The 26,212-nt window shown below is 48.7% G+C and overlaps 1 protein-coding gene across 1 annotated transcript in view; it reads left to right on the top strand.

Annotated features, from left to right (window-relative positions):
* Positions 1-26,212, top strand: part of HTT (huntingtin) — a 138,946-nt gene that overhangs the window by 90,384 nt on the left and 22,350 nt on the right. The window contains exons 40-47 of the mRNA XM_060013051.2: positions 368-510; positions 13,847-14,051; positions 20,077-20,218; positions 22,724-22,903; positions 23,033-23,209; positions 23,500-23,576; positions 24,756-24,894; positions 25,901-26,023. Of these exons, the coding sequence (XP_059869034.1) occupies positions 368-510; positions 13,847-14,051; positions 20,077-20,218; positions 22,724-22,903; positions 23,033-23,209; positions 23,500-23,576; positions 24,756-24,894; positions 25,901-26,023 (1,186 nt within the window). The remainder of the gene's footprint in view (positions 1-367; positions 511-13,846; positions 14,052-20,076; positions 20,219-22,723; positions 22,904-23,032; positions 23,210-23,499; positions 23,577-24,755; positions 24,895-25,900; positions 26,024-26,212) is intronic.

The following is a 26,212-nucleotide window of genomic DNA, read 5'->3' as shown; positions in this document are numbered from 1 at the left end:
GTGGCTCCTGCTGTTACATGTAAGCAGGGGCTAAAGTGGAGGATGCGTTAAATTCCTGTGGTGGGTTATCTCCCTGCTTTATGGTTTATAAAGCTTTGAAGAAACACTGCAGGTCATTTTACCCTCCTGACAGTCCTTTAAAGGTGGTATGATTCCTGCCATCTCATTAGTGAGGAAAGTAATACGCAGAGAGGTGAAGTGACTTAATCCAGAGGGCTGGCATTGAACACTTCACTTGACTTGCATTTTTACCCTACTGCCCTACCCATACCTACTGTGTATATTACTTTTACGTGTGTGCCTCCCTCCCAGAAGTGCTCCGCAATAGGCCCCTACTTCACTGTCACCCTTCTCCCTTTCTTTGAAGGTTTCTGCTACAACTGGTTGGCATCCTTTTAGAGGACATTGTTACAAAACAGCTAAGAGTGGAAATGAGTGAACAGCAGCATACTTTCTACTGCCAAGAACTAGGCACGCTGCTCATGTGTCTGATCCACATCTTCAAGTCTGGTAGGTGCATCCCACTAGTCTTATTAGAGCATCTGTATATCCCCTGCCCTGCCCTGCACACTCGCAGGGTGTAAGGAGGTGCTGCCCAGTGTGAGCTCTGCCCTGCTCAGTGTGCCTTTGAAGACGTTGTGCTGATGAAAACAGTAAACCTGGGCGCTTCCTCCTGTTTTAAAGATTTGGAAAGACAAGATGTTTTTGTTACCTTTACATATGATTGTGGATTTAAAAAAACAGTGCACGCAAGAGAGAGGTCACAAGATCCCAGCCATGTAGCAAGCATAGGAAGCAACCTTAGGACAGTCAGTGTGTTTCAACAGGAATGAGTGTTTTCAAAAGAAATGTCTTGCTAGTTATAGGGTACAGGCATATCCTTTTCTCAGCAAGAAAAAATGAAAGGCAATTCTAATCTCTAGGAAAAGCAAACAGCAAGGAAGTCATGGTCCAAATATGAAGCAAACCTGGAAGTGGTTTGAGTCCTGGAAGTGCGGGGGTAGGTGCCCTCTTTGGGTGTGACTGCCTCTGGTGTGTTTAGTTCTGTTGCCGCGTCGTGTATTTCCACGTCTCAGCTCTTTTACTGTGTTGCCTTTGTTTTCTGTGGGGCTCCTTCCCCGCGGCAGAAAGGATGGCCTCTGGTCTCAGCCCCTGCGGGAGTCCTCTGAGGGACTCGTGAGCCCTGGGTGCTCTGGCCAGCCTGGGCTGGGTGAGAGGCTGGACAGCATTCCTTTGGGAGAAAGGGTTACTTTCTAGTAGTAAGGGAAGGGGAGCAGACAGAATAACTGACGGTCCACTGCAGGTGATGAAAGCATACCAAGGCAAGTTTGGAGGTAACACCACAACTGAGAACAGAACGATAGCAAATGGTCGCCTTAAGAGGGGTGGGGCAGGCACTTGTCAAGGCAGAAGCCCCCATCTGTTGTGGGATTTAAAAATCACGTGTGTATATTACTGCAATACAAATTAAAACACACACATACCCGCATACATACCACTAGAGCAGAAGATAGTTACCACCGTCAACCTTTATTCATTCAGCAAAGATGCACTGAGTCCGCCGCCACTGTGCTGGGCCCTGGGTGTGCGGTGGTCAGTACAGCTGACGCGATTCCTGCCTCTGTGGTGCTCAGTCTCGCGGGGCAGACAATACACAGATATGTCACCACAAGTCTTGCTATCTCCTGAGAAGGAAACAAAAGCACAGTGACAGCCAGCACAGGGGTGGGCAGTAGGGGCAGGTTCTCCTAGGGGGCTGCTGAGCTAAGGCCTGAAGGAGAAGGAGCTGGCCCTTCGGAGAGAGTGTTCCTGCTGAGAGGGGTGAGGGCTCGGAGGGGCTGAGGGGGCGGGCAGGGACCTGGGCTCGCGCGGCCTGGGAGCGATGGGGAAGGACACCTCTGCATGGTTGCTTCACGTACCTTCGGTCGCCCTCGGCACAAGAGTGTGGCCAGAATTGAATTCTGACGATGGTTTACAGCTTCCAGCCACCTTGTTTACTTACCATTGAAATAATTTTCTTTTTGAGGATCTTTTGATTTATGTCCCACCCACTGCGATAAGTCTAAAGTTGAGAAAATAATTAAGCCACATGAAGAATAAGTTGTTTTTAGTATATGGGCCATTTTAATGTTTGGCCATCGGTTGGTTTGGATCTGACACCAGAAGGGTACCAGTTCACATCGAAGGACGGCTTTCTACCTTCTTTGGATAAGAGCAGTGCATTCTGCGGCCTTAGGCGCATCTAAGTGGATTTCCATGGCGTTCCAGTGGATTTCCGTGCTGTTCACTCACCCGTCACTCTAACTTCCTCTTCCTTTTCTCAGAAATCAGGGGAAATACTTTCATGGTATGTTGCAGTGCTGTCAAGTCCAGCTTCCTGCAGCGCGCAGATGTTCTGTGTCTGCATTAATCCAGTTGCTTCTGGCCACACGTGGCTGATGGGCGCTGGAAGTGTGGTGTTGTGACTGCGGAGCTTTTATCCAGTCTAAGTTTGGTTAAATTTGAACAGCCATGCATGCAGTGGAATATTGAGAAGGCCGCGCTCTGCTCCGGAGCCCGGGCGGGGTATCGGGGCACGTGGGTTTTGCCACTCGTGTCTTTGGGCATTGTTCAGTTGGTCCAGTATTTGTAAATTAGGGGTGTATGGGTGTGTACAAATGTCTGTTTCTATCTCCTCATGTATTTTGATGCCATTTCTTTTAAAGGCACCAGGCAGCAGAATTACTGCGTTGGTTGCTTTTGAGATAAAATAAATCACCTTGTTTTTTATATAAATAAGGTGTCTTTAGCATCTCAAGTTGGTAGTTTTTATTTATGCATTGCTTAAACAATGACAATTTTTTGCTTAAACAATGACAATTTTTTGCTTAAACAATGACAATTTCACCCCTCCGTTGAAAATCGAGATCTTTGAATTTGCCCATTTCAGGTATTATTTCTTAGAACAGGAGCTAGTCTGAGTAATGGCCTTGACCTCTCATTTTCTGTTGTTGGCGGGGGTGGTGGTTTATGAATCCCAAAGTCATTTGCCTCTTTCACATTCAATCCAGCATAAACAGAAGAGCCAAGAAAGTTACCTAGTCTCCATTTTATAGGTTCTGGGTAACTAACACCTCGTCCTCTCCACTGAGGCAGGCCAGATAGAAGCAGAAGGTGGAGCCGTGGCAGGAGGCTGACAGTGTCCATTGCTTTGTTGCAGGCAGGGCTGGGTTGAGTCCTCCGGCCTGTGGCCACAGTAAGGCTTCCTAACTCCTCACCGTGTTTTCCAGTCCCCCCTGCACCTCTGCCAGCCCCCACCGTGTGCCCTCCCCACTGCCGTCCAGTGCTCGCCCAGCCGAGGGCAGCAGTGGGCGGTGGAGCCATTCCTGACCCTCTCCCTTCCTTCCTCGCAGGCAGAGCTCTCTTCCCAGTGTTTTATGTGTGGGTTAAAGTAGGAATACTAGAAGGAAGAGAAAATGGTCTTCCTGCAGTGATAAAATGGGCACTGATTCAGATTCGTGCTTGGGCCAGGATGGGGCTGCTGACGGTGTTCTCTTAGGGGTGTGTGGTACCCTTTACATGATTATCTCCATCAACCCTTAGAACAACTCTATGAGATAGTTCCCCATTTCTACTGATGAGAGAATTCAGGTTCTGAACGGTCATATGATAAAACCAAGAGCGAAAACCCAAGAATTTTTTCTTGCCCATTATGTCGTGCTGCTTCTTGGGTTGGTGATGGTAGGTGTAGCAGCTGATGTTTGCAGAGCACTTGCTGTGGGCCCGGCACACACCGTGATATCCGCGTTCTAGCTGAAGTAACTGAGTCACGGGGCTTGTAATGCGTGAGCTCCCAGGTGGTGGGGTGGTTGGGGGAGGTGTCTAGAGCCTGGGCCAGTCCTCGTACAGCGCACGCCATCAGCAGTGCCGGTTCCCCCGCGAGAGTCTAGCCCCAGGCCAGCACCAGTGTCCGTCCAGTTCCTCCGTCTGACATCTCGTCCCCCATCCTGGTCCCCATCCCCTCTTGTGTTTGCTCTTCCCATGATCAGTTCTTCCAGTTTGTGTCTTGAGCGTCTCCTTCGTTCACTCACGCTCTCTTCGCTGCACACTCCACGCGGCGAGACATAAAAGTCTGTCTTTCCTTCTCACCTAGAGCTGCGCTGCTGATCCAGCCTACGAGGCAGAACAAACCCTTTCTTTACTCTGCGGCTTCCTGAATTGTCCTCCTCTTCTTGTTTACTACACAGTTTTTCAAAAGAAATGTTTCAGGAGTTTATTGTTGTTCCTTCTAGCGCTCTGCTTTCCCTCTTTATCTCCATCCTCAGCGGTTTGCCTCTTGATCTCATTACCAGAAATGCCTCTGCAAAGGCCACCTGTGGGCTTTCCCAGGTCCTCATCTTCCCGGACCCTGCAGCCCAGTTCCATGGACAGACTCCAGCTCGCTGAAACTCCCTCGCCCCTCGACTTCTCCTTCAGTCTTCGCTTTCCAACCTCTTAATTGCATGTGTTCTTGCGCATTGTCAATCACCCCAAAGAGGAGGAGATGTGCGCCTACTTGGCGTCCCTTACTTACTCTCCAGCAGGAAGGAGACACCTTCTTCAGTAGGCGTGAGGGCTTCCCCTACAGGCCTCTTCCAAGTCCAACTTGAGCTGAGGTTTCTGTGGTTAATTCCACACTTGTAACTGAAAGGTTGTACCTTTTGAGCACCTTCACCCATCCCCCCACCACCACCTCTGGCGGCGGTCAGTCTGACCTCTGTATCTATGAGTTTGGTTTTTTTAGATTCCACATATAAGTGAGATCAAACGGTATTCATCTTTCTCTGACTTATTTCACTTAGCACAATGCCCTCAAGGTCTATCCATGCTGTTGCAAATGACAGGATTTTCTTCCTTTTTTATGGCTAAATAATATTCCTGTGTGTGTGTGTGTGTGTGTGTGTGTGTGTGTGTGTGTGTGTGTGTGTGTGTCACATGTTCTTTATCCACTCATGCTTCAATAGGCACTTGGTTTGTTTCCGTGTCTTGGCTCCTGTGATTAATGCCGCAGTGAACATGGGAGTGCAGGTATCTTTTTTTTTTCTTTTTAAGGAACACTTATTTATTTATTTATTTATTTTTGGCTGCGTTGGGTCTTCGTTGCTGCACGCGGGCTTTCTCTAGTTGTGGTGAGCAGGGGCTACTCTTCGTTGCAGTGCGCGGACTTCTCATTGCGGTGGCTTTTCTTGTGGAGCACGGGCTTCAGTAGTTGTGGCACATGGGCTCAGTAGTTGTGGCTCACGGGCTCTAGAGCATAGGCTCAGTAGTTGTGGTGCACCGGCTTAGTTGTTCCGCAGCATGTGGGATCTTCCCAGACCAGGGATCGAGCTGGTGTCCCCTGTGTTGGCAGGCAGATCTTAACCACTACACCACCGGAGAAGTCCTGCAGGTATCTTTTTGAGTTAGTGATTTTGTTTCTTTCAGGTATATACCCATAAGTGGGATTGCTGGATCATATGATAGTTGTATTTTTTTTAATAGATCTTTATTGGAGTATAATTGCTTCACAATACCATGTTAGTTTCTGTTGCACAACAAAACGAATCAGCCATATGCATACACGTCCCCATATACCGTCCCTCCTGCGTCTCCCTCCCACCCTCCCTATCCCACCCCTCTAGGTCATCGCAAAGCACCGAGCCGATCTCCCTGTGCTATGCTGCTGCTTCCCACCAGCCAACTATTTTACATTTGGTAGTGTATATATGTCAATGATACTCTCACTTCGCCCCAGCTTCGCCCTCCTACCCCATGTCATCAAGTCCATTCTCTATGTCTGCCTCTTCATTCCAGCCCTGCAACTAGGTTCATCAGTACCTTTTTTTTTTTTTTTTTTTTTTTTAGAATCTGTATATATCTGTTAGCATACGGTATTTGTTTTTCTCTTTCTGACTTACTTTACTCTTCATGACAGACTCTAGGTCTATCCACATCACTACAAATAACTCCATTTCTTTTTATGACTGAGTAATATTCCATTGTAAATATATGTACCACATCTTCTTTATCCATTCATCTGTCAGTGGACATTTAGGTTGCTTCCATGTCCTGGCTATTGTCAATAGTGCTGCAGTGAACATTGTGGTACATGTCACTTTTTGAATTATGGTTTTCTCAGGGTATATGCCTAGTAGTGGGATTGCTGGGTCATATGGTAGTTCTATTTTTAGTTTTTTAAGGAATCTCCATACTGCTTTCCATAGTGGTTGTATCAATTTACATTCCCACCAACAGTGTAGGAGGGTTCCCTTTTCACCACACCCTGTCCAGCATTTATTGTTTCTAGTTTTTTTGATAATGGCCGTTCTGACCGACGTGAGGTGATACCTCATTGTAGTTTTGATTTGCACTTCTCTAATAATTAGTGATGTTGAGCATCTTTTCATGTGCCTCTTGACCATCTGTATGTCTTCCTTGGTGAATTGTCTATTTAGGTCTTCCACCTGTTTTTTAACTGGATTGTTTTTTTGATATTGAGCTCCATGAGCTGTTTGTATATTTTGGAGATTAATCCCTTGTCTGTTGTTTCATTTGCAAATATTTTCTCCCATTCTGAGGGTTGTCTTTTTGTCTTGTTTATGGTTTCCTTTGCTGTGCAAAAGCATTTAAGTTTAATTAAGTCCCATTTGTTTATTTTTGTTTTTCTTTCTGTTACTCTAGAAGGCGGGTCAAAAAAGATCTTGCTGTGATTTATGTCAAAGAGTGTTTTTCCTATGTTTTCCTCTAAAAGTTTTATAGTGTCTGGTCTTACATTTAAGTCTTTAATCCATTTGGAGTTTATTTTTGTGTATGATGTTAGGTAGTGTTCTAATTTCATTCTTTTACATGTAGCTGTCCTGTTTTCCCAGCACCACTTATTGAAGAGGCTGTCTTTTCTCCATTGTATGTTCTTGCCTCCTTTGTCATAAATTAGATGCCGATATATATGTGGGTTTATCTCTGGGCATTCTGTCCTGTACCATTGATCTGTTTTTGTGCCAGTACCATACTGTCTTGATTACTGTAGCTTTGTGGTACAGGTTGAAGTCAGGGAGTCTGAGTCCTCCAACTCTGTTTTTCTTTCTCAGGACTGCTTTGGCTATTTGGGGTCTTTTGTGTTTCCATACGAATTGTAAGATTTTTTGTTCTAATTCTGTAGTTTGGTAGTTTGATAGGGATTGCATCAGTGTTTTATAGTTTTCTGAGTACAAGTCTTTCGCCTCCTTAGGCAGGTTTATTCCTAGGTATTTTATTCTTTTTGTCGCAATGGTAAATGGGAGTGTTTCCTTAATTTCTCTTTCTGATTTTTCATTGTTGGTGTATAGGAATGCCAGAGATTTCTGTGCATTAATTTTGTATCCTGAAACCTTACCAAATTCATTGATTAGTTCTAGTAGTTTTCTGGTGGCATCTTTAGCATTTTCTATGTGTAGTATCATGTCATCGGCAAATAGTTTTACTTCTTCTTTTCCAATTTGTATTCCTTTTATTTCTTTTTCTTCTCTGATTGCTGTGGCTAGGACTTCCAAAACTATGTTGAATAAGAGTGGCAAGAGTCTTGTTCCTGATCTTAGAGGAAATGTTTTCCGTTTTTCACCATTGAGTATGATGCTTGCTATGGGTTTGTCGTATATGGCCTTTATTATGTTGAGGTAGCTTCCCTCTATGCCCATTTTCTGGAGAGTTGTTATCATAAACGGGTGTTGAATTTTGTCAAAAGCTTTTTCTGCATCTATTGACATGATCATATGGTTTTTATTCCTTAATTTGTTAATATGGTGTATCACATTGATTTGCGTGTACTGAAAAATCCTTGCATCCCTGGGATAAACCCCACTTGATCATGGTGTATGATACTTTTAATGTGCTGTTGGATTCTGTTTGCTAGTATTTTGTTGAGGATTTTTGCATCTGTGTTCATCAGTGATATTGGTCTATAATTTTCTTTTTTTGTGATATCTTTTTCTGGTTTTGGTATCAGGGTGATGGTGGCTTCGTAGAATGAATTTGGGAGTGTTTCTCCCTCTGCAGTTTTTTGGAAGAGTTTGAGAAGGATTCGTGTTAGGTCTCCTCTAAATGTTTGATAGAATTCGCCTGTGAAGCCATCTGGTCCCGGGCCTGCCTCTCCTGTTCTCCCCTCGGCTTCCTTCCTATGCCCCCAAGGACCCACGTGACCTGGAGGGGGCTTTGGGGGGCAGGAGACTGGCCTGGGAGCTCAGCAGGCTCCCCCGGCCCCTGTGGGGAGGGCAATTGCCCACTGCTCCTTTCCTGCTCCTCCCGGAGGGCCCCTCCCGCCTGCCACTCCTGATCTCCCTGGCCTCCCTCCTATGCCCCCAGGACCCATGAGGCCTGGATGGGGCTTTGGGGGCTGGGGGAGCAGCTTGGAAGCTCAGCAGGCTCCCTGGCCCGAGTGGACCAGGCGTTCGCCCTCCACTCTTCTCCGGCTCTTCCTGGAGAGTCCCTCCCACCTGCCTCTCCTGATCTCCCCAGCCTCAGGGGTGCTGATCTTGTCTGGCCTCCACTTCTCCTCCCCCCTTGGTCCCCCTACATCCTACTGGTTTACTCTGGGGTTCCTCCTGCCTCCTTGGGGGTCAGAGTCCCCCACCAGCGGCCGGCAAGCGCCCTAGTTGTGGTGAGAGGCTGACTCCGCGTCTTCCCACAGTTCTACCTTGACTCCTCCTCTGGTAGTTCTATTTTTAATTTTTTAAGGAATGTCTGTACTGTTTTCCACAGTGTCTGCACCAATTTACATTCCTATCATAGTGCACAAGGGTTCCCTTTTTTTCCCGCAGCCTCACCAATACCTGTTATTTCTTGTCTTTTTGATGATAGCCATTTTAACAGGTGTGAAGTGATATGTCACTGTGGTCTTGACCTGCAGTTTCCTGATGATTAAGGATGTTGAGCACCTTTTCATGTACCTCTTGGCCATGTGAATATATCTTCTTTGGAAAAATGTCTATTCGAATCCTTTGCCCACTTTTTAAAATTTTTTTGAAGACTTTTTTCTTGCTGTGGACCATGTTTTTTTTTTTTTTTGGCAGATATAGTGCTCACTTATTCTCTCCATGTTTAAAAAAGAATTTCAAAATAACAAAATAATTTTATACACCATACAATTCAGGGTAGGGTTGGGCTCAGGGGACCATTTCGTTGTTCACAGTGTGGGCAGAACCCTCTGTGTCCAGACATTTTTTGAGCTAGTTTAGCTTTCAGCTCTGAGTCCTGGTCCCAGTCTTGAAACCACAGAAAGTTAGGGGGTGGAATTTTCTCAGCCACAGGGATGAGGTTCTTGTTCAGATGGGAGGAGAGAGCTTCCTTCCTGCACGGGATCAGTAAAGCCTCTGATGCAGAAACATGAGGAAGCAAGGGCAGAGGGCACCGGGGCTGAACCAGAGGGGCCTGTCGTGGGGGGTGGGGGGGGAGCCCTCTCCCGGTCCAGCACTTCCCTGTGCTCACCCCTGTGTCTCCTCTGATGCAGAAACATGAGGAAGCAAGGGCAGAGGGCACCGGGGCTGAACCAGAGGGGCCTGTCGTGGCGGGGGGGGAGCCCTCTCCCGGTCCAGCATTTCCCTGTGCTCACCCCTGTGTCTCTACTCAGTAGAAGGGGCTGCCTGAGAGCAGCAGCAGCCAGTATATTTGGTGGAGGAACTTTCTCCTAGTAGCTTCCAGAACCTGAAGACAGGGCCCAGTAGAACTTTGACTGGACTCATGAGATCCCAGGATGCCTGGGAGCTACAAGCCCTTGATTACTGAGATGACCCTGCCAATGGGCCCAGCCCCTGGAAGGCACGGTCCCATAGTTTTGCAAGGACAGCCCTTGACTAGGGCAGATGGACCTGCACAATCACACTGGAGTGGGACAGATAGACTCCACACTGCTCAGACCAGAAATCAATGTCCCGAACCAAGTGTTCAAAAGACACAAAGTGGACAACCTTCTTAAGGTTGGAGAACACATGGCTAGCCTCAAAGGAGAAACTCTCTACACTGCTGGATGGGAAAAGGCAAAGGAGAGTAATGATGCAGGACGGCCTGGTTGGCATCTAGAGGTTGGACAGTTAGCCCATATAAACTGTCAGTGTACTGTTGGTCTGTCCACCAGTCAGAGACAAAAATCTCAGTCTTTCCACTGTCCAGGAGTTCCGGCCACAGACCCTCCTCTTCCAGGTCCGACACCTGCTTCTTTTGACACCACCTGTAGGAAGACAGGAAGCTAGTCTGTATACAGGCCCTGGGAGTGACCTCCCAGTTTTCCTCTGCCCCCCAGGCATCTCCTCCAGTCGGCACCGTCCATTTCAGGAGGCCTTCGCCATTGGGGTTCAGGAGGAGGTTGCGTCCTATGGTTGTGCTCTCGCAGAAGCGGCCCAGGACACAGGGCCTGGGGTCGTTGGCGGGGGCAGGTAGGTGTGGAGGATGGGTGACAGGTGGCGTGGCCTCGGGCCAGGATTCTCAGCCACAGGGCCTGGCAGTCCACCAGGTCGTGCCAGTGCCGGCACCCCTGCGGCAGCGCCTGAGCAGAATGTGTTGGGGCACGTGGCTCAGCACCGTCACAAGCAGCTCCGATGACGGTTGGCCCAGACCCAGCGCCTCCTTGGGTTCGGGGTCCTGAGCGGGGACCCCGGTGGGCGGGCCCCTGGAAGCTGAGGTGTGCATGGTCTCCTCTCCAGGCCCGGCTGCAACTGCTTCTAGGGGGAGAGACATGGTGAACAGGAGGCACAGTAAGCAGATGATGTACTGTCGGGAAATTACTAAAAATAAAATCCCGAGCTTCTCGAGGGGGCGGAGTCAAGATGGTGGTGTGAGAAGACGCGGAGTTTGCGTCTCCCTACAACGTCTCCCCACAACTAGGGCACCTGCTGGATGCTGGTGGGGGACCTCAAGGCCCAAGGAGATGGGAGGAACCCCCAAGCGAACCGGTAGGACGTGGGAGCACTGAGGGGGGAAGAGAAGTAGAGGCCGGACAGGACCGGCACCCCTGAGGGGTGGCTGAGAGGGGCGAGGGGTTCCCACACCTGGAGGGACCCTTGGGGGCTCGGATCGGGGGGTGGGGGGAGTGCGCCCAGCGTTTCCCCCGCCCAGTTGGCCGGAGAAGTCTGCCCAGCTCTTGGGCAGGGTCCTACACCCTCAGAGTTGCCATCCCGTCCGGGCTGCGCTGGCCTTGGGGGCGTAGGAAGGAGGCAGACGGGAGGGCACTCCAGAACCTGAGGAGCAGCAGAAGGAGTGGAGGGCGTTTGCCCCACCCACTCGGGCCCCAAGAGCCTGCTGGGCTCCCAGGCCTGGTCCCCTGCCCTGCAAGCTCCCCCGTCCCCCCCGCCCCACCACACTGGTCCTCTGGGGACCATTTTTAAAGTCTCTATTGAATTTGTTGCAGTATTGCTTCTGTTTTATGTTTTGGTTTTTTGGCCATGAAGCATATGGGATCTTAGCTACCTGACCAGGGATTGAACCCACACCCGCTGCATTGGAAGGCGAAGTCTTAACCACTGGACTGCCAGGGAAATCCCACTTTGCCCACTTTTTAATTGGATTTATTTTTCTTATTAATTTATGTGTTCCTTATATATTTTGGAAATTAACCCCTTATCAGATGTATGGGTTGCAAAGTCTTGTCCCATTCTGTAGGTTGCCTTTTCATTTTGTTGATGGTTTCCTTTGCTCTGCAGAAGCTTTTTAGTTTCATGTAATCCCACTTATTTTTTTTGTTTTTGTTGCCTTTGCTTTTGGTGTCATATCCAAAAAATTATTGCCAAGACCATGTCAGGGAGCTTAATACCTATGTTTTCTTCTTTATGGTTTCAGGTCCTACATTCAAGTTCTTAATCCATTTAATTTTTGTGAGTGGTGTAATAAGCTAGGGGTCTAGTTTCATTCTTTTGCATGTGAAGACCCAGTTTTCCCAGCACCATTTGTTGAAGGGACTGTCTTTCATCCATTGAGTGTTGTTGGTCTCTCTCTGCTCTCCCCTCCAGCCCTCTGTCTCCCTCCCTCCTCCTCCCCATCCATGGGACCGCCTCCTTCATGACCTGCCTCGGTTATTGCTGCAGAGATGACTGGTAACTGCCTCCTTAGGTCCTGTCACTCCATCGTCATGGCTGCCTTGGTCTCTCGTTTCCATCCTCCCTCTAGACACGTGCTTGCTGTCCTGCCAGCACCTCAGACTTACACTTAAGGCTGGACTTGTCACCTGGCACAGCTGCTCTGCTCCAGCTTCCTCTTCTTGTTGACTTGTTCGTCATTTGTCATTAGAGACGCTCAGACCCCAGCGTCATTGTCGCCCCCCCGGTGGGCCCCTAGCTTCCTGTCCTGTCCCGCCAGCGGCTTCCTCCTGCTGTCGGGACGCTGCCCCCCAAGGCCGGGCACTTCCCTGACGTCCTTCCGGCAGCAGCAGCCGCTTGCTGGTCGTTGGCTCTGTCCAGCGCTGTACTGAGCCCTTCACCTGGGTTTTATGATTTGATCCTTACTGCAGCCCTGTGAGTGGCTGGTGCTCTGAATTCCATTTTACAAGCGAGGAAACTAAGGCCACAGGGGACGTACGGCCAGGGTCACCGAGCAGGCATGGCAGAGCCACAGTCTGATTTCAAAGCCCACCTCGACACTCCGTCACCTGGATCTCAGCTCTGAGCATGGTTTCCTGCTCCCTGTTCAGTAAAACCCCACATCCGTGGTCTGCCATTCCCCGCGTGCCTTGGTCTGGCTCCAGGGTTCCTTTGGGACAGCACCTGGCTCTTCCCTCGTGTCCGTGACCCACAGGGAGCCCACGCAGTGACGGAGGCACGAGAGGGAGCAGGCCAGGGCTGGGTGGGCCTGAGGTGGGCGATGCTGACACGGCAGGAACCGGAGAGAACCCAGCCAGTGCGGCCAGAGAGGAGGCGAGCACTGGAAGCTCCTCGTCGGATGTTTCTGTTTGGCGAGCTTTTGTCAGCTCTCCCCTTGTCTCGGGGCGTGGGTGTAAGCAGTCATGAGGAGTGAGAAGTCTGTGGTCTGTTTGTTTCTGCCTGTTTTAGGGCCCTTTTGTGTTGGCATGTGTTGAAATTTAGAGCAGAAATAAGCTTTTGACTTGCCAGAAGTGATGCCAGGAGTCCCCAGCTGGGGGCACAGGGAGCCCCTGGCCACCTCCTGTCATGTCCAGTCCTGCTGCGTCCCAGGCTGCACTTCACGGCATGCACGTGTCCCCGTGTCCCTGGGGTGAGGGCCAGTCTAGGTGCATCCAGGGCGGGGTGGAGAGACAGGCGTGTGGAGCTGGCTTCGTGTCGTTCCAGAAGTGGGATAGAATGAAGTCATGAATTCACTCTCTCCTAGGGGAGAGTCTTCCCGGCCCTAAGGAGGATGCTGTGGGAAACCGGGGCAGAGCCTGGCTGGATCTGCTGCTGACGGGCGGGTCTGAGTGTGGGCGCCTGCCTGCGCGGCCACCTTGCCCCGGGTGGTCACCCCGTGCTGGGTGCAGAGGCCCCCTGGCCCTCGGCTCTCAGGGACCTGCCGTTCCCACCCGCGCGGCTGTGGGTTGCGCTGTCCTGGGTGCTGTGACCTGATGGGCTGCATGGTGGCTGCTGCCTTCTCGGTGGAGCTGTGTCCACGGTCAGCACCACTGAGGCTCCCAGCTCGGAGCCCCTGGAGAGCTGGTCACTCAGTGGGGAGGACGGGACAGTGGGGGCGCCGGCTTCCTTGGCTGCTCCATTGAGGGAGCAGAATGTCAGGCTGGAATTTTCTAAGTGCCCAAGGCTGTGAACGTGTCAATGCAGCAAAGAGCCCCGTGTGTATCTTCTTTGTGTAAAAGCTTCAGGTGGCTGCGAAGCGTTGGGCCACGATGTGTCTCCCCGTAATCGGTTTTATTTTGGCTTGTTTCTAGGGACATTCCGGAGAATCACTGCAGCTGCCTCGAGACTCTTGACGGACGGCGCGGACGGCAGCTTCTACGGCCTGGAGAGCTTGAACGCGTGGGTGCGCTCCATGGTCCCCACCCACCCGGCCCTCGTGCTGCTCTGGTGTCAGATCCTCCTGCTCGTCAGCCACACCGACTACCGCTGGTGGGCAGAGGTGCAGCAGACCCCCAGGTACGCGCGCTCTGCTCCCCGGGAGGCCAGCCTGGGCTCGTGTGCCGGGGCTCGGAGCAGCCTGAGCTCTGGCTCCCCTTTCACGAGGCTTTGTAAAGATTCTGCCGCATGTTAGTCTTTCTTTCACGGACACTCTATTGTAGGGGAAACGTGGTCCGACGACAGGCAATCAGAATAGCCGCTGCTTTTCACATGTGATTTCTTTGACAAGTTCTTTGACACGGTTCCATCTTACGGCCGTTTTTGTCGTGCTGTGTCCCTCCTGCTGGGTTCTCATCCTTAAATTGGTTCCAGAGCCAGACGTGTTGCGATGGCTTAACTTCATTATAAGTTAAATGTGGTTCTGGTTATTCTTAGATAATGAAGAAATTATTTAGCAGCCTTTCAAAACTACTTGGAAATACCTTATTTTTTTTTATCATTCAAGAAGACTTGTCAAGTATCTGATTGTGGGTGGCCCTGTTTTTGCAAAAAGTTGTCAGGTCTGAGTCTCTGTTTCTAGGCACCCTCTTGCTCAGCCATTTGTACATATGTGGAAAGAAAAGATTTGATTTCCGCCCCCCCACACCCCCCCACCCCGCAGCTGAGTCCTCAGTGCAGTGTTTCTGGAAGACTCAAGAACCAATGGCGAGGAGAGAAAGCTATGGAAATAGGAGACTGCAGGGGCTGCAGGGTTGAGGTCAGCTCCTCTCTGCTCAGCATGGAAAGACAGCCAAGTGAGGCCGTGGGTCCCGCGTTGGCTGGTCCAGTCCTCTCACTGGAAAAGCCAACGTGAGCAGCAGTATTACACCTCTACCCTGTGCTATATGTTGTGGGACATGCAAAGGAAAAATAATCGCTGCTTCCTGCCCTCCAAGTGCTTACAGTTAGTTGGGGAGGACAGAGCAGTGAAAACATTCGACATGCTTAGAGAACAGTTTAAGCCTGTCATGATGACTAAAGTATTGTAAGAGTCGGAAACAGAAAATCGGTGTCTTCTACTTCAGAGCTTCTTCACTGTGCGTATAAATCAACTGGGGAGCTTGTTCAGATCAGATTCTGATTCAGCAGATGGCTGATGGTGCCTGGGACTCTGCATTTCTGCCAGACTCCTGGGGGTACCAGTGCTCTGATCCATGGAGTACGCTCTGAGCAGTGAGGCCCTGGGTCCTTGAGAATTTTGCCTCAGAGCACCCAGGGGGCTGTTCCAAGGACCAAGCCTGTGCTCCAGCCCACTGTCGGACCGGATGGCTGGGCACCGTAGGAATTACGGTCCTGGGCTCTTGTGTTATTGCAGCCTCCCCAGTAGCCTCCCTGGACACCAAGGGCAGGACTTGAGTTAGCTGATAATACTAACAGATGTTGGGTGGGTGGACGGTAAGTGAGAAGGTATCCACCGCCCAAATGGATCCTCAGCCAGTGTTTCTTAGCTTCTGCCCCACTCTCCTTCTCCTCCTCCTCTTCCTCTGCCTTTGCACATATGGTGGGTGGTGAGGGCAGAGGCCCACCTGGAGTGGGTTCAAGAGGAAATGGGAGGGCAGACCCCAGTCTGATGAATGGAGGGCCTTCCACAGAAGAATCATGTGGGCTCTCCAGCAGTGTCAGTCAGTGTCATGGAAGATACAGAACTGTTGGCTTGGATGAAAAGACGTAAGAGTGCATGACAAATAGGTACAGTTTTATGATCCTTGATTACATTCTGGATCTGGGGGATGAAACCACTAGAAAGGACATTATTGGGTCAACAAGCTGCATTTGAATGTGAGCTCTACATAACTTGTTGCTTTTGGTTATGAGTAGTACTTAGGGGACACACTTGCTGAGGTATTTAGGGGTGCAGTCTCTTGACCTGCAGATTACTCTCAAATGGTACAGCCCCCCAGATTGCGTGTGTGTACAGTGTGCATGAGTGTCGAGTGTGTGTAGGGTGTGTGTGTGTGTGTGGAGCACGTGCATGTGTGTGGCGTGCGTGCCTGAGCGCAAAGGTGGTGACTTGCTAGTAGTTGAATCTAGGTGAAGAGTATGTCGCTGTTAATTAAATTATTCGTTTTTTATATATAAATTTATTTATTATTATTTTTTGGCTGCATTGGGTCTTTGTTGCTGTGCGCAGCTTTCTCTAGTTGCGGCGAGCGGGGGCTACTCTTCGTTGCGGTGCGCGAGCTTCTCATTGTGGTGGCTTCTCTTGTTGTGGAGCTCGGGCTCTAGGCGTGTGGGCTTCAGTAGTGGTGGCTCGCGGGCTTCAGTGGTTGTGGCTCGCGGGCTCTAGAGCGCAGGCTCAGTAGTTGCGGCGCACGGGCTTAGTTGCTCTGCGGCATGTGGGATCTTCCTGGACCAGGGCTCGAACCTGTGTCCCCTGCATTGGCAGGCAGATTCTTAACCACTGCGCCACCAGGGAAGCCCTGAATTATTCTTTGAGCTTTTATATCAGCTTGAAAGTTTTCACAATAAGGGAAAAAAATGACGAAAGAGGGACATTTAGAGAGCAGCTCTACACACGGTTAGGAGGAGTTTCGCTCTGGAGGGAAACAGAGACATGGGAAATGAGGACATGAGAGAGTTTCTAGATGAGAGAACGAATGGCATGGGTGACCCCTTACAGAAGAGAGCGTTATCCTAGAGTTGGCAAGAGCAGATGGGATCTAAGGGACAGACATTGGCTTTATGATATTGATTTATTTTTTTGCCAGCTTTTTATAGTTCAATGATTCAATATGATTTCTCTCCATATATCAGCAGATATGGGAAGCTCACTGATTCTGGGTTCTCAGCTCAGTCATTATTTCCTCAGGGAAGCCTTCCTGACTTCTCTTTGATTGGTGAAGTCTCACTGTCTGCTCTTACCCCAACCTTTGCCTCTTTTTTGTGGCATGTGTTGAGACTGTAATTTGACATTTATTTGTGTGATAATTTGGTTAATATCTCTCCCTCTAGATCATAATTCCCACAAGGGCCCTCTTAGTGTCCCCAGCACTAACATGAGTTAGTGATTTAATTACCCTGATAACAGAAATAATAATAATGTATTGGTAAAGACCTTTTATATATAGATCACTAGCACTTATATAGCATTAAGTGCCAGATATTGTTCTGTGGGCTTTCCACTATGATAAGTTATTAAAATCTCTCGAAATGCATGTATATTATAGACAAGGAAACTTCTTTTCCCAGAGAAGTTGAATAACTTGCCCACTATCACACATTAACAGACATGTGTGCATGCATGGTCCCCCAACTCGATTATTTTCACCTATTATAGCTGAAAGTGTCATATAAGTGTGGGTTTATTTCTAGGCTCTCTATTTTCTGTTCCATTGATCTGTGTGTCTGGTTTTATGTCAACACCGTACTGCTTTGATTACTGTGGCTTTGTAGTGTAGTTTGAAGTCAGGGAGCGTGATACCTTCAGTTTTGTTCTTCTTTCTCAAGATTGCTTTTGGCTGTTCGGAGTCTTTTGTGGTTCCATGCAAATTTTCGAATTTTTTGTTCAAGTTCTGTGAAAAATGCCATTGGAATTTGGATGGGGATTGCATTGAATCTGTAGATTGCTTTGTGTGGTACGAACATTTTAACAATATTAATTCTTCTAATCCATGAGCATGGAATATCTTTCCATTTATTTTTGTCTTCTTTAGCTTCTTTCATCAGTGTCTTTCAGTGTATAGTTCTTTCACCTCCTTGGTTAAATTTATTATTAGGTATTTTATTATTTTGATGCAATTGTAAATGGGATTATTTCCTTAATTTCTCTTTCTGATAGTTTGTTATTTGTGTATAGAAATACAACAGATTTCTGTATATTGATTTTGTATCCTGCAATTTTACTGAATTCATTGATTACTTCTAGCAGGTTTTTAGTGGACTCCTTAGGGTTTTCTATGTACAGTATCATGTCATCTGTAAGTAATGAAAATTCTTCTTTCTGACTTGAATGCCTTTTATTTCTTTTTCTTGCCTAATTGCTTTGGCTAGAACTTCCAATACTATGTTGAATAAAAGTGGCGAGAGTAGGGATCCTTGTCTTGTTCCTGATCTTAAAGGAAGAGCTTTTAGCCCTTCACCATTGAGTATGATGTTAGCTGTGGGCTTGTCATATATGGCGCTTATTATGTTGAGGTACGTTCTCTCTGTACCCATTTTATTGAGAGTTTTTATCATAAATAGATGTTGACATTTGTCAAATGCTTCTGCATCCATTGAGATGATCATATATTTTTTATTCTTCATTTTGTGAACATGATGTATTTTATCGATTGACTTATGGATGCTGAACTATCCTTGCATCCGTGGAATAAATCCTACTTATCATGGTATATAACCCTTTTAATGTGCTGTTGAATTCAGTTTGCTAATAACTTGCTGAGGATTTTTGCATCTATGTTCATCAAGGATATTGCCTTGTGATTTTCTTTTTTTGTGGTGTCCTTGTCTGGTTTTGATGATGAGTGTGTCTATTTCCAAAAGATAATAAAAATGAATTACTAGAAGTTTGGAATACAAAGTACAAGTCATTATTTTCTATCTGTGTACTCAGCAGATATAGAACTGCTCTATCAATTGTTACAGAGGTTCTGTATGCAGCTCAGCGCTGGCTCTCAGATGAGCACGGGCTCCCAGGCCACACTTCCTGGAAGTACCCATGGTTGCCACAGTGGGGTCTGTTTTTGTCTGCTTCTTATTTTGGGGATTAGATCATCATAGTCTTATGATTTGCTTTCTACCTGTCCTACCTTTTGGTGGACGGTTAGGGTCCTGCATACGCAGTCATCTTTTATTTGGGAAGTTCATTTGCTATCAGTAGCTGGCAGTGTCTGTCCTGAGGTCTTGGGCGCTTGCCCTCCTACAAACTGGGACTAAATTTGGGTTGACATTGGACCTTCTTTGTGTCCACTGCTAATATTTGAACTGCAAATTCTCCCCTTATCTTTCAGAGGCTTTTTCCCCTATAGCTATACTATTGCAAACACAGAATTGCAGCTTGAATGTAAGTCATGTTGGGGCTGGCAGGAGGGCTGACTGAGAAAGGAAAGGTTTTTTGTTAGTTTTTAATTGACATATAACTTACAGTACAGTAGAATGTACTGTTTTGTACCCGACATAGTCAGGTCACCACCACCACAATCAAGAGTTAGACCAGCATCATCGCTTCAGAGAATTCCCTCCTGTCCCAGTGCAGCCGCCCCCTCCCCCTGCCCCTCCCTCGGTAACCACTGATCCACGTTCTGTCATGATAGAAGCTTTTAAACAATTCTCTTCTAAATCCTGAGGCGTTAACAGGAAGAGTTGACACATTTCAGAATATTCTAGTCCTGGGGTCATCTTCGTCTCCACTAAGCCTTAGCAGAGACTTGTAGGCTCTTGGCCGCTGAGGTGAGGGGATTGTCTTACCCTCAAGTCAGAGGGCTGTTTGTGAGCATGGCAACTACTGTGTTTTAAGAGTTGTGGCCAGTACTGAGAGTCCCAAAGTTTGTAATTCTCATCTCCTTAGAAAGAAAAAAGACAAGGTGAGAAGAAGTAAAGATGAAGTGAAATAACCTTCACTAGTGGGGAATTAATTTTGCAGAAATGCTTTTAAACAGGGTTTCCATAATAGCATAGACGCTGTGGGCATGCTTAGGGTTGTAACTTTTCGCTGGTAATTGAAGAGTAAAGTATGGAAATGCAAAGGTTTTCTTCTGTCACGTGACGGCTTTCGTAGCAAGCTAAAACCAGAAATGTCAAAAGCAACAGCTCTGCCATCAGACACAGCCAGTGAGGTAAGAGCGCTGATTGAATGTGCACCTTTGTGGTGGATTTTGCCTTTCAGTCAAGCATTTAAATTTTCTGCCTGTTAGATCCTCTGTTTATTTTAGCTTTCCATATGTGCTTTATCATAACTCAGAAACAGATCACTAAGAGCAGATCTCACACATCATTCTGATGTGGCAGTATTTAAAGTAACTGTCTGCTTTAGAACTGGTACTAAACGACAGTCATCTTCAGTGTTTTGAAAATAAGCCGGCTGTCATCACAGAAACACTGTCAGAGCTTCTGTTGCTCCTTCTAGAAGACGCAGTCTGTCCAGCACGAAGTCACTTAGTCCCCAGATGTCTGGAGAGGACGAGGATTCTGATGTGGCTTCCAAACTGGGAATGTGCAATAGAGAAATAGTACGAAGAGGAGCTCTCATTCTCTTCTGCGATTATGTCGTAAGTTTGAAATTGCGAGGAGGGGCGGGTTGGGGGCTGGAAAACACCTCGCGCGGATGATACTTCTACAGACTGACTTCCACCGTCCGTCACTCCACCAGAATGAAAGAATAAAATTAAAGTTGAATCCTGCTCCCAAGTATAATTGGAAATCAGGCTTGGCGTCCAGCCCTGGGAGTTTAAGTTTGTCTGTAAAAGATTCAGTGGGGAATCACTTGCTCTTCACCAATCGCAGTGCTGGGCGCCTTTGTTGTTTTGAGGGACGCCATGGAGTAACAATGATAATAAAAAGAAGTTACAAGTTTGACTGAGTGAGGTTCTGATTAAAAAAATTTTTTAATCTGTGGAAAAGGTATTAGAATGTGAATTGCTGCATTTTTAGATTCCTATTTGAATGACATTCTTTTAAAAAATAACTTTTGTGGAATTTTTGACCATAAAACTAACATCTCTTGTTTAATACAAAAAAAGTTACAAAAACCAAATAAGTAAACAGAAGAAAATAACATCTGTAATCGTATTACTCAGAGAGAACTCGTTGTTCCACTCTCACTGGGATCTGATACCTTTTCCAGGCTGATAGAAAGTGCTGCCTTCCTTTGGTGCAGACATGGTGCCATGAAGGCCGCTGTCGCTCAGCAGCGCGTCGGAAAAGGAGTAGACTCCTTCACCTGAGCTGCTTGTTGAGATCTTTTTTGCCATGATAGCAATTTGTTAATATTCATGTTTTGTTTTACATTCTTTTTTTTTTGTAAATTTATTTATTTTTGGCTGCTTTGGGTCTTCATTGCTGCACGTGGGTTTTCTCTAGTTGCGGTGAGCGGGAGCTACTCTTCGTTGTGGTGCGCAGGCTTCTCATTGTGGTGGCTTCTCTTGTTGCGGAGCATGGGCTCTAGGCACGCAGGCTTCAGTAGTTGTGGCACGCGGGCTCAGTAGTTGTGGCTCATGGGCTTAGTTGCTCTGCGGCATATGAGATCTTCCCAGGCCAAGGCTTGAACCTGTGTTCCCTGCATTGGCAGGCGGATTCTTAACCACTGCACCACCAGGGAAGCCCCTTGCTTTACATTCTTGATGTTCAAATAGTTTTTCTAACTTGTTCCACTTTTGAGAAATAATTTGATATAGTTATATAATGCTGTTTTCACAGAAAATTAAGAAAAATATTTAATACTATCTAAAATACTAAAAAGTTAATACTATCAAATTATCCCACAGTAAAAGTATTAAGCATTAACCAGATGCCACAGATTTATCTTGTTTTATAATTTCTGCCTAGGGTCATGAATTACAGTGAAAAGGCAACATATGTATTGGGTTGGCCAAAAAGTTTGTTCGGCTTTAAGTAAAAATAACATTTTCCGGGCTTCCCTGGTGGCACAGTGGTTGGGAGTCCGCCTGCTGATGCAGGGGACGCGGGTTCGTGCCCCGGTCCGGGAGGGTCCCGCATGCTGCGGAGCGGCTGGGCCCGTGAGCCATGGCTGCTGGGCCAGCGCGTCCGGAGCCTGTGCTCCGCAACAGGAGAGGCCACAACAGTGAGAGGCCTGCGTACCGCAAAACAAAACAAAACAAAACAAATAATAATAACATGTTTCATTTTCACCAAGAACTTTTTTTTTTTTTAATATTTATTTATTTAGGCTGCACCGGGTCTCAGTTGCGGCATGCAGAATCTTTTAGTTGTGGCACACGAGCTCTTAGTTGTGGCTTGCGAACTCTTAGTTGCAGCATGTGGGATCTAGTTCCCCGACCAGGGATCGAACCCAGGCCCCCCTGCATTGGGAGCACGGACCACCCCCCGCTGGACCACCAGGGAAGGCCCACCAAGAACTTTACTGAACAACGTATTCATTAACTGAACAAACTTTTTGGCCAACCCAAAATTTAAAACTGTATTTTTCTCATTTCCTTATAAATCTTACATGAAATTTCTTCCCTTAAGATCCACTTGATCTATGGGAACCATCCATATTTTGGATTCAGGAAATCTATCAAAACTGACAGTTACAGGAAATTCTTTTTTTCTACTGACCTGTCACAAAGCTGCAGCGAGGGTAACTGGAGAATTCCCGTCAGGAGGCTGGACTGAGGCCTGGGCGAGGCAGGGCTTGCCCTGGATGGGAGCACCACCCGCTCTCGTGTCTCAGCTGGGGCCGGTCACGCCGTTCCCACTGCCCTCGGGAGGCGCCGGGCTCTCAGGTGCCCCAGACCGCCCGCGGCCCTGGGCCATGCTCTTCTCCTGTGTCCCTGAGCTGTGCCGCTGGGGCGCACCTCCCTGGGGCCTGACTTTGGACAGCTCGGCTGCGGTGCACAGTTGCGGGTGCCGGCTCTGTAAAGTGTGTTGTCACCTCATCAGTCATGGTGCTCAAACACTCAATACTTTCAGTGAGGATTATAATTCGGAGTTGGTTTTCTCCTTCCTACCACTTCCGGCCTTTTCTGTGGCGCTCGTGTCTGCTCTTGCCTCGTCCACTAGAAGATGGCCTTTCATCGTTGTCTTGTCCTCAGTGCCAGAACCTGCACGATTCAGAGCACTTAACGTGGCTCATCGTCAACCACATTCAGGACCTGATCAGCCTGTCCCACGAGCCTCCTGTGCAGGACTTCATTAGTGCTGTCCATCGGAATTCCGCGGCCAGCGGCCTCTTCATCCAGGCAATTCAGTCTCGTTGTGAAAATCTTTCAACTGTAAGTCTCCCTGGTGCCGGCTATCTCCAGTTTTCTCTGCCTTGAAAATGGAGGGTTGGCGTTTTTAAGCTGCTCTTTCCAGTGGTCAGAACCCTCTGCTCTTGTTTCTCTCCTTCTCTCAAACCGCAGCCCACCACGCTGAAGAAAACCCTCCAGTGCCTGGAAGGGATCCACCTGAGCCAGTCGGGCGCCGTGCTGACGCTGTACGTGGACAAGCTTTTGTGTACTCCGTTCCGTGTGCTGGCTCACATGGTCGACACCCTTGCTTGTCGCCGGGTGGAGATGCTTCTGGCTGCAAATTTACAGGTACTGGGAGAAAACACGATGTCGTTTTTTACTGAAAACCTGGCAGGGCAGGCGGAACACTTGGCTGGCTCCTCCCCCACGGGGATAGTCTTCACGTGGCCACCGAGGGGAGCGTGCAACACGGATGAGCTGGTCCTTCCTTGTGTGTCCGATGTGGGTGCTTCCTGTACTTCTTCTAGTCCGCCTTTGCCACCAGAGCCAGACATGCCCCTTTATCGTCTGTAAATGAGCACAGGTGACTTTGACTCTTGTGCGTTGCAACCCCACTGACGTGTTCTTGTCTGCTTTAGAACAGCACGGCCCAGCTGCCGGCGGAAGAGCTAAGCAGGATCCAGGAGCACCTGCAGAGCAGCGGGTTAGCGCAGAGGTAACGCCGGGGCCCGGTGCTCCTTGCTTTCTGAGTGTGAAGACTAGGGTTTGCGAGGGCACAGACTCGCAGGATGAGAGGCTGGCGTGCTGTATTGGTGGGTTCACTGCAGAAGGGCCTTGAGAGAGAGCCTTCCGAAATTAACACAGTTGGATCTCAACGTGTACACAGTGAGGACCAGCTGGCAGTGTCAGCCCTGCCGCGATAATGCGCCGTGGCTGTGTGAGGGTGGCGGGTGTTCCTGTGGCCTCCACTCACCATCTGCGATGAGTCATCGATCAGCTCTGTCTTAGCAAAAATCAAAGCCTGTGATCTAATTGCTAAATAAGACCTGGCAGAGCTGAGAGACGTTACCTGGTTCTCGGCGAGAATTGTTTCTACATCTTGTCAACATTTTGTCTCTCTGTTGCTGTTTATCACCTAATTTTGTTTGCAAAGTCTTTTTGAGGCCTTTGCCAGAAACCCTGATGTCTGTTACATGAGTGTATTTCCGTGACTGCAAAATAAATGAAGAGAAGCCTTTATCTTCTCTCCTCCACAGCAGGGAAAACGTTTGTGAGAGAGAATCTGGTTACCGTACTGACTTCAGTCTTAAGAGTAGCTGTTGCCGGTTTCTTTAACCGAGAAGGGGTAGGACTTGGGCAGTACGAGGCTTTAGGTGACTCGTCAGTATGCTGGGTGACTTACGTTGTAATTTGCATCATGAAGTTGTTGTTCTCGTAGCAGGTGGTGAGAGGCGACACTATCCCTATTTTCGACCCTAGACTTATTCAGGCAGACGAGGAGGGGTAAAAATATTTTGTGCCAGATGAGGTGGTTCTTTGATGAAATGAATGTAAATGGGTATAGATTGTATATGTGGGGAGATAAAGTAGGAGATTTTGTGCACTGGGATCTTAGGTGGTCCGTTTTGTGTTGATAAACAGTGCCTGCATTAGCTGTTATGCCGTGTGTTGCCTGCTGCAGTGTTTGAGTATAAATGAAATTTCTGAAAAATACTTATGGGACATAAACTGTGGTTGTTACCAGTAAACTGGGGCCTGAATTTGCATCATGACTTGAGTGTCGATGAGAAATAGCTCTGAACAGAAAGTTTCAAACGTGTCGCTTTGCTGTAAGAAGCCACTGTTGCTCCCTCCCGTGCAGCTGTGCCCTAACCCGTGTGTGATTGGATTCCAGACACCAAAGGCTCTACTCCCTGCTGGACAGGCTTCGTCTCGCCACTGCACCGGCATCGCGTGGCCCCGCTCCTCTGGTCACGCCCCACCCGCTGGACGGGGACGGGCCCCTGGCACTGGAGACAGTGAGTCCTGACAAAGTAAGTGTCCAGCATGTCTGGGTGTGACACACAGGGCCGCCTCGGGGCACTGAGTGCCTCTGCAGCAGGTGGCTCAGGCGGCAGGACGTCCTGGCGCTCAGCACAGCCCCTGAGGGCTCTTGACCTGCCCTGTTTCTTGCCAGCAATGGGCACAGTCACATCGGCGACAGGACCCATGAGGTCTAGCCTGGGTTTTAGCAGGGGGCATGGGATGAGAAAGGAAGTGGTGACTCGGGTCTTCAGTAGGGGCTGAGGGTCATGGTGATTAATGGAGAATCAGGAGACGGTGGCCACGGCCTGCCCAACTGGCGTGTCTCCCTTTCCTTAACGCCTGCTGACCCGCTGCATATTGACCCCACCACCCCAGGGGACCTGGTACCTTGTCATCACCCTCACTGCTCACACCTCAGAGCCGGGGGCCATTTGGGGCCTTGGTAGGGCCTTGGTAGGGCCTTGGTGTGCTCCTTTCCTGGAGAGAGTTCATTTTAAATATGAACTTGGAGTCCAAAATCCAGCAGCCCAGGCGTAGATAACAGAGTCCGGGCGACTGTTCTCAGGCATGGTTTGTTCAGCCCCTCCACTGCACTGGCGCTGGGGAGAGAAGAGCAAAGCAGACCCCCCAGTAGAAGGTGATCAGCACGATGCCCAGCAAGGGGTGGACGGAGAGGTGGGCCCGCTACCCTCAGTACTTCACTGGGTTTGAGGGACAGTGGAGCGATCGCCAGGTGAGGGGAGAGGGTGTCCAGACAGGTAGCAGCAGCAAGTCCAAAGACACAGCCAGTACCAGTTCCCACGGGAAAGGGCTGTGGGGCGCTGAGCAGCCCGCACGGTGACAGCGTCCAGTTTTACCAGAGCTGTGATCATGGTCCAGGGAGGCCACTTGTCCTTTGGCCTGGGACAGGACATGAGGCTCAGTAGGAGAAGAAACAAGGTGTCTCCGGTCAAGTTGAAGCCCCTTGAGAGCCTGCCCAGTCGCCTCCCGTCATCCGCCTTTTCTCCTCCCCAGGACTGGTACGTACGTCTGGTTAAATCCCAGTGCTGGACGCGGTCAGACTCTGCACTGCTGGAAGGGGCGGAGCTGGTGAATCGGATCCCTCCGGGTGACTTGAACGCGTTCATGATGAACTCGGTACAGTGGAGCCGCGGGACCCTTGGGAACCCTTTCTCTTGTTACTCACACGTGTTTGATGTGTTTCATTGTCATGTGACCGAACAGCAGTGTGCACCACTTACCTTTGTGCCTTAACAGCAGAGACCCTAACCCAGGCAGGACAGGGTGTTATGTCAGCCACGTTAGAGTCTAAAGGAGGGGAATTGT

This window comes from Delphinus delphis, chromosome 5 (assembly GCF_949987515.2).
Source record: "Delphinus delphis chromosome 5, mDelDel1.2, whole genome shotgun sequence".
Classification (NCBI taxonomy): Eukaryota; Metazoa; Chordata; class Mammalia; order Artiodactyla; family Delphinidae; genus Delphinus; species Delphinus delphis.
This window is presented reverse-complemented; position numbering and strand designations above follow the sequence as displayed.